The sequence below is a fragment of the Rhea americana genome, unplaced genomic scaffold (genome assembly GCF_003343005.1).
Source record: "Rhea americana isolate MKP2758 unplaced genomic scaffold, rheAme1 scaffold_21, whole genome shotgun sequence".
NCBI classification, from domain to species: Eukaryota; Metazoa; Chordata; class Aves; order Rheiformes; family Rheidae; genus Rhea; species Rhea americana.
This window is the reverse complement of record NW_028186258.1, coordinates 2879244-2893603: the sequence shown is the minus strand read 5'-3', so window position 1 is coordinate 2893603 and position 14360 is coordinate 2879244. Positions and strand designations below refer to the sequence as shown.

The 14360-nt window shown below is 35.6% G+C and overlaps 1 protein-coding gene across 2 annotated transcripts in view; it reads left to right on the top strand.

Moving 5' to 3' along the window:
• SPAG9 (sperm associated antigen 9) overlaps positions 1–14360 on the top strand; it is a 70775-nt gene that overhangs the window by 39116 nt on the left and 17299 nt on the right. For both annotated transcript variants that reach the window (XM_085304599.1, XM_085304597.1), the window contains exons 6-18: positions 1326–1536; positions 2224–2323; positions 3439–3560; positions 6512–6569; positions 7554–7706; positions 7793–7844; positions 8294–8424; positions 9516–9572; positions 10436–10609; positions 11303–11432; positions 11713–11808; positions 12166–12333; positions 13134–13305. In XM_085304599.1, the coding sequence (XP_085160725.1) occupies positions 1326–1536; positions 2224–2323; positions 3439–3560; positions 6512–6569; positions 7554–7706; positions 7793–7844; positions 8294–8424; positions 9516–9572; positions 10436–10609; positions 11303–11432; positions 11713–11808; positions 12166–12333; positions 13134–13305 (1624 nt within the window). The remainder of the gene's footprint in view (positions 1–1325; positions 1537–2223; positions 2324–3438; positions 3561–6511; positions 6570–7553; positions 7707–7792; positions 7845–8293; positions 8425–9515; positions 9573–10435; positions 10610–11302; positions 11433–11712; positions 11809–12165; positions 12334–13133; positions 13306–14360) is intronic.

Genomic DNA, 14360 nt, shown 5'->3' with positions numbered 1-14360 from the left:
TTATACACAGCCTTGGCTTCTTTTTCAAGAAGGAAAGGAAATGGAATGTGGAGATTATTTTGAAGGGATGCTAGCAGTACAATGAATTCATACTTCAGAAAATCTAAACTTGCTTCATCCTTGACAAAAGTTTTATTATCCTGAGCTAAAAATACTTGCTCTTTAAGTGTCGTGGAATGTCTAAGTCTTGCTTTCACCTTAGATTCACAAACAGAACCTTAAAAGAACTTTTTGTCAAAACTTACGGTTCATTTTCCACATACCAGTCTCAATGTTTCATCTTAATCTTCTAAAGAGATTCTTCTAATAGTGAATACAAGAAAATTGACTTGAATGGACAATCTGTTTTCACATCTGCAGTGATTCCTTGTTCACCAATATGCTAGTGTTTAAGTTTCAGTTAAGACGTCTGGATGGTGGTATGATTCTGATCGTGGAAGAGGAGTAAAACTAAATGAAAGGAGATAGGGTCAGAAAAAGGATGCTAGTATCATTGATAGCAGCTTCTAGTTATATTAAGGGCAGCCTCGTCCTGGCATTGAACAGTCTACCCTGATGCAGCCCTATCTCTGTGTAGTACTCAGTCTTGAGTCCAGTGACTAGATATTTTAGATATTGACCAGATGCTTTCCATATTTTTGGTTCTCTGTACAGTGCCTCTGTAATGTAAAGTGTTGCCCAGTAATCAATTCCAGAAAGGAGCTGTTAACTCATGTTCTTATGAAATCAGATCAGATAAGTAGTCATTGCTATTGAATATATCATTTAAACTGTTTTAAGCACTTACCAGTCTGAATTCTAAGCTCTGGATGACATTGAGAATGAGTGAAGAACTTGCAAATAGTTAGTTCTATACTAGATGAATCAATGTTCTGTATCAGTGCTTCAGTGTTTACTTCTCAAGAAGTTGTTTTAAGATATCGTGCACTTTGAATAGTTAAACTTCAGAGTTTTGGGGAAGCTGTCAGCAGTTCATTGTGAAGTTAGAATTATTAATTTACAGGTATCACCTGCTGTCTGGAAGACTTAATGGACAAACCTCAAACTTTTGACCATGCTTTATCAGCCAAGGTCGAACATTAGGATTAAAATAAAGGCATGCTTTAGGTAGCTATAACCTCCTTAACTGACATAACACTACAGCTGTAGTGTCCAGGTGATGTTGCCAGCACTGGCTTAAGGTATTGTTTCCATTCCTGTTTCTTTACGTTTCCATATGTTTTAGTGTAATACATTCATTTTGGCACTTTTTAATTTCTATCCCTAACCCTCCTAATAGTTCTGTAACTTATATTGCTTTTATCAATGATAATGTTCAATTTTAGGATGAGCTCTCTGATGTTAGCCAAGCAGGCTCAAAATCTACCACTCCAGCATCAACAGCTGCTTCAGATGTACCTGCACTGCCTGCAGAAACTCCCCAAAAGGAAGATATTGAAGGGCTTGCAAAGGGCGCAGATGTGCCAGATGRGAAGCTGGACATAAGCAAGAATATTGAAGTACAGGTAGCTCAAGAGACAAGAACTGTGTCCATTGGTAAGCTGCTTTAACTTTTTAGCATTATTAACAGGCTTCATATGTAATCCATTAGAAAATATCTTTATTATTGTGCCAGAAACTAGATTTTTTTAATTTAGTATTTTTCAGGAGCACAAAATATAACAGGTATGAGTCCATTGTTCATTGGTGACTTTAGCCCTTTTTCTTCTAGAATTAGAATTACTTATGTTATTTTCTTCTGAGCAGCAAGAATGGCACTCATCTAGGCAAAGCTGTGAAATGAGATGGACATCTGCTTTGTTTCAAATGCTGAAATAGTGGGGAATAATGAGCATTTAGAGATAAAGGCCTTGTCTAAAAATTGAATTCTTACTCTTTTCCTGTAAGAGTTGCAACTGAACTGTTACTCAGTTACAGGCAAGAGTAGTGTATAATCAGCTTACATGCCAAAGAGACTTAAACCTTCTCAGAACACTGGAAAACTGCATTCAAATCTTTGCTACATGATTACATTTTAATGGATGACTGGAGTTCAATTCAAGTGAAACTTGCTTGGAAATTCCAGTGTCTGCTCTGGAGCTGTCATAAAATCCATAGGTTTTCTTACTTAACCAATGACTCATCAAGCCAGCTATTGATGGGAGTCTGTTAATGATTATTACTAATGTTGTATGTCACAAAATTGTTGTGTTTTATGGAAATGTACCACTTGCTTTTCCTAAGGTGGAAATGAAAATGAAGAAAAATCCGAAGTTCAAGCAATTATTGAGTCAACTCCAGAGTTGGATATGGATAAAGATCTCAGTGGATACAAAGGTTCCAGGTAAATCATGTGTTGTCCTTTATGAGTAGGAAGACCATTTTAGAAGGTACCAGAGTTCAGCTTTGAACTTGTGACTTGTTTTGGACTTTTAACAGCTTGAGATCATGTATTATATAATAAATTCCCTACTTCTGTGACCTTATTTCTTTTCCTGAATACCTCAGGAGATTTTATATACAGTAGCAGTTTTTACTGCTACTTCTGAAATGAATGTTCAGGGTGCTTCGTATAGCAGTGGTCTTAAGAAGGTTAAAATACTTACTCCATCTTCCCAGCGAAGGGTGTCTATCAAAAAGACCTTTTCTCCCTAGATCTAAGTTTAAAAACTAGTTATTTTACAGATTACATTCTTGTGTTTTCACCCATATCTTTGCCATCTGTGCTTATTTGGCAACTATTACAGTGTTTATTTATCAAATGCCACTGGTGTGCTCCCAGTGCTGATGGAATGCTTTTGCCTAGGTCTGAGTCCCTGCTATTTTTTTTTTTTTTTGTATGTGAAGGATAACATTCTTTTCAATGGGGCTTTAGAGCTTTTAAAATTGTCATGTGCTGTTTCAGTAGTAGGAGGAGTGTCTGACCCTTTAGGTGAGTGAATGGTTCAGGATCTAGCTGCTAGTCCCTGAAATAATTTGCTCTGGTTTCCATTTTGGGAGTTACCTTGTATAGTGAATGTTAACGGTTAAAAGTCTGTGTGTGAAAGGAAGTCCATTTCTGGCCAGAGGAATATTTTGATCTCTGAATACTTAATCTTTTGTGTTCCTGTGAAGTTAAATGACTCCCTACTTGGCTGAACTATTTCTTCTTTAGGCACTTAGACTGACTAAGCTCTGATTGAAGTTCTGGATGCCAAACTTGATAGTCTCTCATTTGTTAAAATCCAGACAGCTCCAAATCCACAACCTACTCCAAGTTTGGGGTCTTGGTGCCAAAGTAGTATTTGAAAATAGAATTTAGGATTCCCAGCCAACTGGCAGCTTCTGAAAGTTTTCTACTTTTTTTTAAATGTGGTAACAAATGAACTGCAAGTAAAAACAGAGAGAACACTTTTTCTTCAGTGTGGGAGTAGTTTCTTCCTGATTTCTGTGATGTGTTTGTTTTCATTCTTTCAATAGCACTCCTACCAAAGGTATAGAGAACAAAGCATTTGACCGTAATACAGAGTCACTCTTTGAAGAGCTATCATCTGCTGGTTCTGGCTTAATTGGAGATGTGGATGAAGGTGCAGATTTACTGGGTAAGACAGATGATTTAAAGACAGTGCATTTAGTGCAGTGGAGTAACTTTTCCTAGTTAATGGTGTGTTTAAATTATTCTTACTAGATTTGCTGTTAGGATTCATTTGTGTTAACCACTTTGGATGACAAAGATTTTATTAGAGTTATGTGAAAAGGGGTGTGCATGTGTGTTTCTTTCAATGTGAGAGTATTGACTGTAATCTTTTGGAGCACTTAAACTATTCTCCATTTTAGTTTTCCTCTAATGGTGTTGGACACAAGGATGTGTCTGGTGCTAAAAAAAAGAGAAAAATTGCCATTTTTTCCTACCAAAACTACTTGTTGCTKCTTGTGTGCTAGCAAAATATGTTTGGGGATATAAGTATATTGGAAACAAAAGGTCGGTCATTTGAAAAATGATCTGTCTATACATGGCCTGAGTCTAGTACTATAACAAGGCTATGTCAGTGTTCCGGCCTCATTTTGTAATAATGTAAGCAAGTATTTTGGAATGTGTAGAATGCAGATGTGACTCTTGCATACTTTAGAAATAGTTTGTATATAGAAAAATCAGGGTGGGTTTTCTCTTCTGAGAGGACAAATTATTACTGTTTTTTGAATTATTTTGTGAGTACAATCTTGGATTTCTAGTGGTTTGGTGTTCCACTAGAAACTTACATGGAGTAGGTAATATTTCTGCAAGGTATAAGTCGTCTTCAGTGATGGGGCCCAGTTCCAATCTAAACTCATGGATTTCCTTTGTTACTCTGTACTACTTTCAGTTCTGAATAGTGAGGACCACCCCATCCTAGCTGGAACATAGTTCATCCAAAACTCCTGTGTTCTGTCACAGGAACAACTAATAACATTTTCTTCSTGCAGAAATATACACACTGGAGAAAGTATTATCACTTAGCTACTACCTGATGAAAAAAATGCTTTGTTTTCTGTGGGTAGAGTAAAATGTAGCAGAAGTTTGTTACTGACTTTCTAAGCAGTTTTTTTCCCCTGAATAAAGCCATTGCTATAAAGCAGGAGCATCCTGACTGCATTTATTATGCAGAGTGTGTTGATCTGATAGTATACAGTCACCATTTCCTTACAATACAGCCACAGTCAGAACTAATCTCTGTTACCTGAAAGCCACATTTGCATCCAGGTTATTTGGTGGAGATTTTTGGCATTGACTTCCTTCTAAATGAACATTAAATTTCAGGTTTGCTTTCTGTAAAAATAGTTAATTGAGATTCTCTAATCTGCTTTCTCTTGGGCTGCATACCCAGGGGAATATTCTGGTGTGTATGCTTTCTTTATTTAAAAAAAAAGAAAAGAAAAAGAAAAAGAAAAAAAAACTTTGAAATTTATTGCTTCTACAGTTAGGCGTTCTTGGCTGTTGCTTTCATATAATGCATTCTCGACATTTTTTCCCTGCTTGGTAACATTATTTTTGCCCTTCCATTCCTGGCTTTCTTTTATTTTTTTTTTCCTTTTTCCTCACATTGTAAAGGATCCTGAAACCAGTTGGAARTCACCCTAGGTACTTTTTATCTATGAATAAGTGAAAACACTTAAAAAGCAATATTTATTTGAATAAAAACTTCTTGATTGTAGCATAGAGGAATTTGATTTCTCCAGATATTGTTAAAGTAACAGTAGCTGATCTAAGTTACTTCAGTAACTTAATGACACTTATTTTTAATTCAAAATTCAGAGAAATTCTGAGATGGAGCTTTGACTTGCATGTCTGTTTAAGTTCCTTTTTTTTTTTTAGTTCCTTNTTTTTTTTTTTTTGTTATCATCACTTAGATCTGTGGTTATCAAAGCTGTTTGAAAGGTTGTGGTCAAAGACTATTAAAAAGACCTCCACAACTAAGATACTACTTAATTCTAGTAGTAACAGAACTAGTAGTAACAGAACTACTAGTTCTGTTAATCTCAAATTGGGGTACATTGTGCATTTACCAGAGTGGTAGTAATGATAGGTTTAATTTGAAAACGATTTTGCTATAGAAGATGTAGAATGTTTTATATTTAAAAGCTTGGTTTTTTGTTCTGTTTTTTGTTGGTATTACTTTAGGCATGCAAACAGATTAAGAAATTATTTTCCAGAAATTTAGGTGATACTGAAGTAATTAAAAAGATAAGTTCAGGTTTTTCATAGTAGCATGTGTATTATGAACTTCTACTAAAAGGCTTGGTATTTCTAAGTACTGCGCTTCTAAATTAGTTCAGGAATTAAGATAGTCTTTTAATTATTTTTATAAGTAGTCTAATCAATGAACAAGGTCATGATGTGTTCTTCTTTTTTAATGCCTGTCTTTCCTATGAATTCTGCTTCTAATTGCATCACATTTCACTTCATATTTTTGGTTGTGGCTTTGAATCCAAAATTATTTCTTAAGGCTAAATATTTTATTGCTCTTTAGTCATACTACACCTTACATGAACTGTTTCTTGTTCTTGTTTCTGCTCTACATGGAATGCATGGGCTTTAAAGACCGTAATTTCTTTGGTAAGGTATCATTTGCTCTGGGGAGGTCTGCAGGGCTTTTGCATTCTGAGCTTTCTAATTGAGCATGTCTAATGTCTAACTGACGTACTTCTGAATGTAGCACATGATGTAAAAGACGTTTGAGTGTTATGAACTTATTTTTTGGTGCACAAACACTTCCCCATTGATGCCATCTTTGTTTTTCAAATTAGTAGTACTGTAAACTCTTTAAAATGTATAGAATATTTGGAATTAGCACTAGGCTCTCATCTGTGGTTAGCTAGGGCTGTGTTTAGGCTTTAGTTGAAGATGCAGGGGGAAGCGCTAATTGTAGAAGGTAGGTCCTTGAACTTCAGCTAGCTTACAGTTTTTCTGACAAATTTGTCATACTTAAATTCAACTGTTCTTRAGCAATGGCAAAACATAAGTTGTAAAAATGTCCATTTCTATTTGCTAAATTATTTTGTTTCCTTTGGAAAGGAATGGGTCGTGARGTTGAAAACCTTATTTTAGAAAACACTCAGCTGTTGGAGACAAAGTAAGTGTGAATGTGTGTATTTAAAAAAAAATCTACCCTGTTTTGTTCATACTTTTCAAATAAATCTCCCTTTAACTGTGACTTTATGTAATGCTGAACTCGTATCACTCGCTAAATATTATGYATGTGTCCTCAAAGCTCTCCACAGCCATCTGTTTTACCCCTCTATGGGAAAGCAGCTATTTACTTGATTTGTCCTTAACTTGCCTGTGTACTTGCTCCAGAGACTTATGTTGATCTCTGTGAATGTCTTCTGTCTTTAACATACAACAGAGGCAGATTCATAATCGGTGTGGAAGAGGAGCATAGGCTATACAGTTAGATACAGCGCTATCTTTATCATGTGATCGGGAGTGACAGCATGACAGAGTTGTGTGAAATAGGTGGTTGTCCATCTTYCTTTCTTCCTCTTTCCGAGCAAATCCACATCTTCGTATTTGGAACACTTAAATGGTACAAATGTACCTTCAGTTTTAAGAGTGGTGGTGATATAAGTCTTGGGAGTTTTTAGGTATATTTAGCTAAATATATAGCTTAATTGGTGTTTTTCCTTTTAGAAAATTCTCAAATTTAGGAATAGGAAGCAGAAACTGGCTCTGTTCTTTTAAGGCTACAAGGAATGCAGTGCAATGCTGTAGTACAAGGTCAGCTCTCTGCCTTTTCTGTGAGCAGTGCAGTTGTAACTGCTGTAGGCCATTCCATTGGAATGCTCTTGAGGGTTTCARCCTCTTTGTAAACTGCTCTGACTCATTGGTAATTTCTTGTAATGCAGTGGTACCAGAGTATCTTGTAAAGGTTTRATGTGAGGGAGGGTTTGGCCTGTTCCAGAAAGCTGTAACTCTTCATAGCAACTCTATGCAAGAAATTCATTTGTAGATCTTAAAGTTCAAGATCTTAAAGTTTGAGAATAAAATTAAACTGAAGCTAAGTTTACTATGAGACTATAGTCATCCTTTTAATAACCTATTTTAAATGTTTGTATAGAAATGCACTGAATGTAGTGAAGAATGATTTAATAGCAAAAGTGGATGAATTGACCTGTGAGAAGGATGTACTGCAAGGTGAATTAGAGGCTGTAAAACAAGCAAAGCAAAAGCTTGAAGAGAAGAATAAGGAACTGGAAGAAGAACTTAGAAAGTAAGTTTAATATGATGGCTATAAAAAAAAATAAAGAAGAAAATCACTGATATCTAATATAGCTATTTTGTATGTATTTTTCCTAGAGCTCGTGCAGAAGCAGAGGAAGCAAGACAGAAGGCTAAAGAGGATGATGATGTAGGTATATGTGTGCATGTGTATCTTTGTATATGTAATTTACAGTTGGATATTAAAAGTCCATTTGCATTTAGTACTATTAAACCTTAATTGCTTAAGCAGTGGTAAACTTTCCCTATGTGTAAAGAAGACAGATTTATAGATAATAAGTAAACTAAAATTAATCACTTCTAGTTTTATTTTTCTCTCTATACTTGTTATTGTGTGTCATGGTCTTCTGAAAGAACAATTTAAAAAAAAAAAAATCAATTTATACTACATATAAAGGATGGGAGGAGAGGAAAGTAGAAGGCACTGGGTAGAACTGAGTTAGTTTTACAAAGCTCCGGATGGCTTAGCGTCTGGAACTGTGCCCTAAACTGACTCTTACCGGAAGGCAGAGGCTGCCTCTGCAAGGCCCTGCTGTGCTCCTTTGTTCCTTCTATCTTTGGGGTTTTTTGTGTGTTCAGAGTGATGTCCCTACCGCTCAGCGGAAACGTTTTACTCGTGTTGAAATGGCCCGTGTTCTAATGGAAAGAAATCAGTATAAAGAGAGGTTGATGGAGCTTCAGGAAGCTGTACGATGGACTGAGATGATAAGGTAAAATACGCTTTTGAGGTCTTTGATAGGGCTTCTCGTGTTTTACAGGCTTTTTTTTCTCTCTCTCTGCAGAATGGTCTGATCCCTCGKTTATGAGGCCATAATTACCCCTCTGCATGCTTTTACAATTGCCCCGAATAATTCTGATTTTTAGTTACCTGCATATAATTTATTTTGTTAAACTGAGTTCTTGATTGGACCTTAGTGAAGTGTGTTGCTTCATATGATGTGTAATAAGCATCTCTTAATAGGATGTGTGTACTTTGGAACAGTTAAACTTTTGCAAACAAAAACATTCATTTGAGGGTCAAGAAAAAATGTGTATGCCTGTATCTTAGAGCAGTAGGCCCGACTGCCAGCTGCGAAGCTGAATCCTGAGCGTTGAGTTGCCGGGGAGAACTCAAAGCTGGTCTGCCTCTGCCCGCAGCCCAGCTCGGTTTTGTCGCGGTCCTCCCGGGGCCGTTCCCGAAGCCGCTGCCTAGCGGTATCATTTGCTGCCACCTGCTGGTCCGGTGTGGTGTTTACATTTATTTTTTCTATTGCTTTCAGTGAGAGCCATTTTGACTCTWAATTTGCTTGAGAAAAATATGTATTCCCAAGCAGATATAGCTTGCTCTTCTGTAGCTATCCTGTTCTGTGAAAATCCTCTCCTTCCTATGTTAATGCATGTATGGCTTCAGGAATAAACATTTTGTCACTTATTAGTGTCTCAGGGAGTAAGGGGCTTAAAAATAAAAGGCAGTGGTTTACAGGAGGCAGAAGGACTTAAATATTTTGTTGCTTTCTTCTAGCTGTTTTCATTGTAAAATGGTATGCAGCTTTGTCTTTAGTATATGAAAAACACTCGCCAGTTATGGGTTTTGATGCAAGTAAGTATAGAGTGTGTTTATTGTGGAACTTTAATTCCACTATCTAGAATTGCAATGTTAAGTTGTTCTTTAATCACAAAAGAAGTGATAGTGTGAATAGGTAGGCTTTGATACTTTTGATATCTATTACCTTATTTTTTTTAAATACTAGAGTTACACTGTTCTGTTCCTCTCCTTTAGAGTTAATACTTACTCAGTAAACTTACAATTCCTTTTTTGTAGAGCATCAAGGGAAAATCCAGCCATGCAAGAAAAGAAGAGATCAAGCATTTGGCAGTTGTAAGTGTTGAAACACAATTCACTGGCAAAAATAAACCAAAAGACCCTAACCAGTTAGCTGGCACATTTTTGTATGTTAGCTATTTATCTTTTGGCAAATGAAAGTGTCTTAACTGTTTTCCTTTTGTTACCTAGCATGCCAACTCGGTAAGGCTGTTCTTGAAGACAAAAATGTATCGTAAGCTGCATCATATAGTGAATGACTGTGCACTTTGAAGTTAAATGCCAAAGTGCTGTAATTTTTTTTAGCTGAATGTGCACCAGGACTCCTGTTCTGAGCATTTTAATGGATTCTTTTTAATGACCAGAAAAAGAAATTTGAATAGCTTGTGTGGATTGCATTTAGCTCAACTTACTTTCCCTCTGTGTAATACTGCTTACCGATTGTCAAATTATCCTTTCTAACTGGAAACTCTAAATCTAAAAAGGAAGAATAAATGGCAAGATTCTTGTAAAATAATCCTTTTAATGTGGTGGCTTGCTGATAGCTATATTATCTTTTAGTATAGAAATTGTTGGATTTTTTTAGAATAGGATTTTGCAGTAATGCATGAACTAATTCRTAATGTTTGTCTTCTGAATAAAATACTTGCATCCTAATTCTACTGGTTCTTTATATATTTTCATTCAAGATAAAGATCCTAGTGAATTTGATAAGTGAATGGGATAATACTACTTTGATTAAAAATAATATTGATATGCATTTCTGTGCTTTGAGGGTAATGCTGTGTGTGTGATGGCTGCTGTGTTGTGCTCCATTTTTTTTTAGTCTTGAACAGACTAGTATATGCAGTGTTTTGCCTGCATAGTTAAACCTGGATGCATCTTAATCTTAACTATCATCAATTTTCTTCTTATTCTAGTTTTAGCAGACTCTTCAGTTCCTCTAGTAATACAGCTAAGAAACCAGAACCTCCTGTCAATGTTAAATATAATGCTCCAACCTCGCATATTACTCCATCAGTCAAGAAAAGAAGCAGCACCTTATCTCAGTTACCTAGTGACAAATCTAAAGCCTTTGAATTCCTCAGTGACGAGTAAGACATCTTGGTTTTATAATACTAGATATGATGTATCAAATATTTACTCTTTTAATCCTCTGAGATAAACATTTTGCTGCTAAGTAAATTATAAGCATCTAGAATATCCTCCTGAAGTGAATGTTCACACTTGTGAAGTCAAGGTAGTACAGAATAGTAGATGAGTATTCAGGGTAGCTGGTGGTAGTATTCCAATTTGCAAGTATCGCTACCTTTCCTAAATGTGCAATTAGGTGTAGGAGGCAATATTCCATACCCTTTTCTGTGCAAGTTGTTGTAGTTAACATGAAAGTGACACAATCTATATAGTTACCTTGTATTTTTCAATAGGTGTAGTCAAGCTAACCATCCGTATTCTTTTCTCCTATGGTGTTTTGGGGTGTGATTTTTGATTGTTCCGATATATCTTTTTGACCTGTCAGCTTTCAGAACTTGCAAAGATGCCTAATCCATGTATTTAGTTAAGGCTACTGAAAATAGCTTTGTGGTTTTGCCAGTCTTTCCCAGATCCCTTGGAAGTAGTCCACATGAAAGCTTGTGTTCTACAAGTGAGGTGTTGAAAATTAGTGATCTGTTTGATAACCCAGTAGTGTCAGATCATGTCTGTTGAATTAAATGGCAACCCCTATAATGCATAAGACTTCTAAAAAGAAATAACTAACAAGGTCTTTAATAATAATTCCTTCCTAGAACTGAAGCCAGTTTAGCCTCACGCAGAGAGCAGAAGAGAGAGCAGTATCGCCAAGTGAAAGCACATGTTCAGAAAGAAGACGGGAGAGTACAAGCATTTGGTTGGAGTCTACCTCAGAAGTACAAACAGGTATTATGCTTGTGTCTGAGTGATGGCAACAACTTCACGTTCTGTAAACTTGAACAGCAGATTCAGGAGCAGAGTACTGTTTCAGTCTGAGTGATTCCAACATCTCTTTTGTCATAGTTTGAACTTTTACAGTTAGGTTGGTCTTCCTGAAGAAAGCCATAAAGCAAAATTGTCAAGCATATTAACAGAGTATGATCGTCTGATACTTAAAGTTGCAAATTTATTTTTTATGGCAGAAAGTATTGCCCCCCCCCACACACACACACTGTTTTCTGCGTAGGTGGCAAATGGTGGCCAGGGTGGYGACAACAAGATGAAAAACTTACCTGTACCTGTTTACCTGAGACCTTTAGATGAGAAGGATACATCTATGAAGGTAGGATTTTTATTTTTGTTTTATTTTTAGAGCTATGATTTAGGGACTGTACCTTTGAGAACTTGCAGCTTTTTCTTAAGATTCGATTTTTTTTTTTAAATGTAATGAAGTAGCTTCTTTTTAAAGCATAGGCAAATCAGAGTTCAAACTTCACTAAAATGTACATAACTTTAATCTCTAACAAATTCCTTAAAATACAGAAGTATCTTAATTCTGGTATTAGACACCATACTTACATGTTAAACAACAACATGTCTATCCTTTTGGTTTAACTGATTAGGTATTTTTCAAAAACCAAAAATAAGTTCTGTGTTTTCAATGGAAGTACTTTTTTTTTTTTTTTTTCCCCCCCCCAAGCTGTGGTGTGCTGTAGGGGTGAACCTATCAGGCGGGAAGACACGAGATGGAGGATCTGTGGTTGGTGCTAGTGTATTCTACAATGACATGACTGGTCTGGATGCAGATGGTAACAAGCAAAGAACAGGATCTCAAAGTAGTTTAGATAGACTAGACCAAGAACTGAAGGTAAGAATCGTGATCATGTGGCATGTTCAATAATTAACATAGTAAAAACAACTTTACAGTGTATCTTAGGTCAACATTGTCTTTGGTAGTTAGGTTTGCCCTTCAGTGGTAATGAATATAGTTTTCTCAGGAAGTCATCAACACAAGGTGTTTGGGAAGTTGAATCTAACTACTAAATACTTTATTCTTTCCTGTGTGCCAACTTGTTGGTGAATCTGAGGAGCAAATCAGTTCTACAACAAAATGACACAGTTTCTGTGTTGCCTGCCTTAGAAAACATTCGTGATACAGTTGTYGAAGTTCTGACCAGCATCAAAAGACTTATACTGGCACTTGTGCCTTTGTTTAAAAAACTTTAGTCTTTATGATTTATGAACTCGAAACAACGAATGGAACTCATACTAAAGGCATTAGAACAAGGGCAGAGTTGCATTTTTGGCTTGAAATACTTTGAGACATAACACTGATTTATGGAGATACTGTRTGTGGCAGCAGGCATATAAATAGAATTGTATAGTGTAAATAGAATTTACACTTATTTGGCTTTATAACTGAGTGATTTCATCATTTTTTTGCTATGGTTTTCTATGCCGGTGTGAAATAAGAGTTTTTAATCTAAATCCATTGAGAACAATTAAACTTTAGTTGTGTAACAGCATTAAAATTACATAAATATGTGATAAGTTAAATATGGTTTTTGTAGTTGATAATGTGGGAACATAAAAGATCCATGGCAGTAGTTCTTGTTCCCTTTCCCTCTTCTTGTTGTTCACTTCTGTTCTGGCTTTATTTTCCTTCAGGACCAGCAGAAGGAGCTGAAATATCAGGAAGAATTATCYAGTCTAGTTTGGATCTGTACTAGCACACATTCTGCTACAAAAGTTATCATTATTGATGCTAATCAACCAGGAAATATTTTGGACAGTTTCATTGTTTGCAATTCTCATGTACTTTGTATTGCTAGTGTGCCAGGTAAGACTCATGATGATCTGACTCCTGCTTTAAGTTTATCATGTTCAAATTTTAAGGCAATAAAGTCAAGATTTGTTAACTTCTGTGATAAAATGATACTGTAACAGACTAAAATGTTTAGCTGAAGGGAAAATTTCTTGAATTTTTGCTCTACTGTTCTACTCTTGAATTGGTTCTTGACCTAAGTTACCTCAAAGGTAGAGATGTAATCACCCAGACCAAGTATTGTTTGCTGTATTATAAAATGTTATAAAATACGCAGTAGTGCCAATGTTTTATGGAACTGCGAACGTCATGAAAGAAAAATGTGGGCTTTTTAGACTTTAGTCTTCGTGTTGGAGTTGCCTGTAGAGGTAATCTCCCTTAAGGAGACTTACTATTCTGCATTAAACAAAAAGTGGTATTGAAAGAACTTTGTGCTTTTGGATTATTTGTTAGCTTATGTTTATAGAAGTCTATAGCATGATTTTTAGTGAAGTGGTTATTTTAATAGGCTCAGAAGAAAATACTTCTTAAGGAAGATTTATGTAAGAGTAATATTTTAACATTGTCAAATTAATAAAATGAAAGAAGTTTCTTACTGTGAATGTGGGGCTGAAGGAAGGGATGATTTAAGTAGGGATTTTGGAAGGGGAGGATGTGTGAGAGGCTGTGAGAACAGCATGTGATGAGACTCATTCTGAGTTATGTAGTCCTTGAAAATAATTTATGAAGTTTGAGGCTTTTGCTCTGTAGGAACTAGTCCTCTACATATAAATCTTAAAATAATATTAGCTTATTTTATATTCTACTCTATTTGATACTGTTTTACATTTTAAAAGTATTGAGAGGGTTGCTCAAGAGCAAAGCAACTTTTCCAGAAGAAAATMTGTTGTATTTACATTCTTTGTAAAGATGTAATTGATATGTTCCTTTTTTCATATATGTATATGTCATGAGACTTCTTTTAATGGAAATAGGATTTACTTTAAATTAGAAATCAACTATTTGCAAAATCCTGTAAATTTAAATGTGACATATGACTTACAGATATGCAGCCCACTTAAACATTGCTT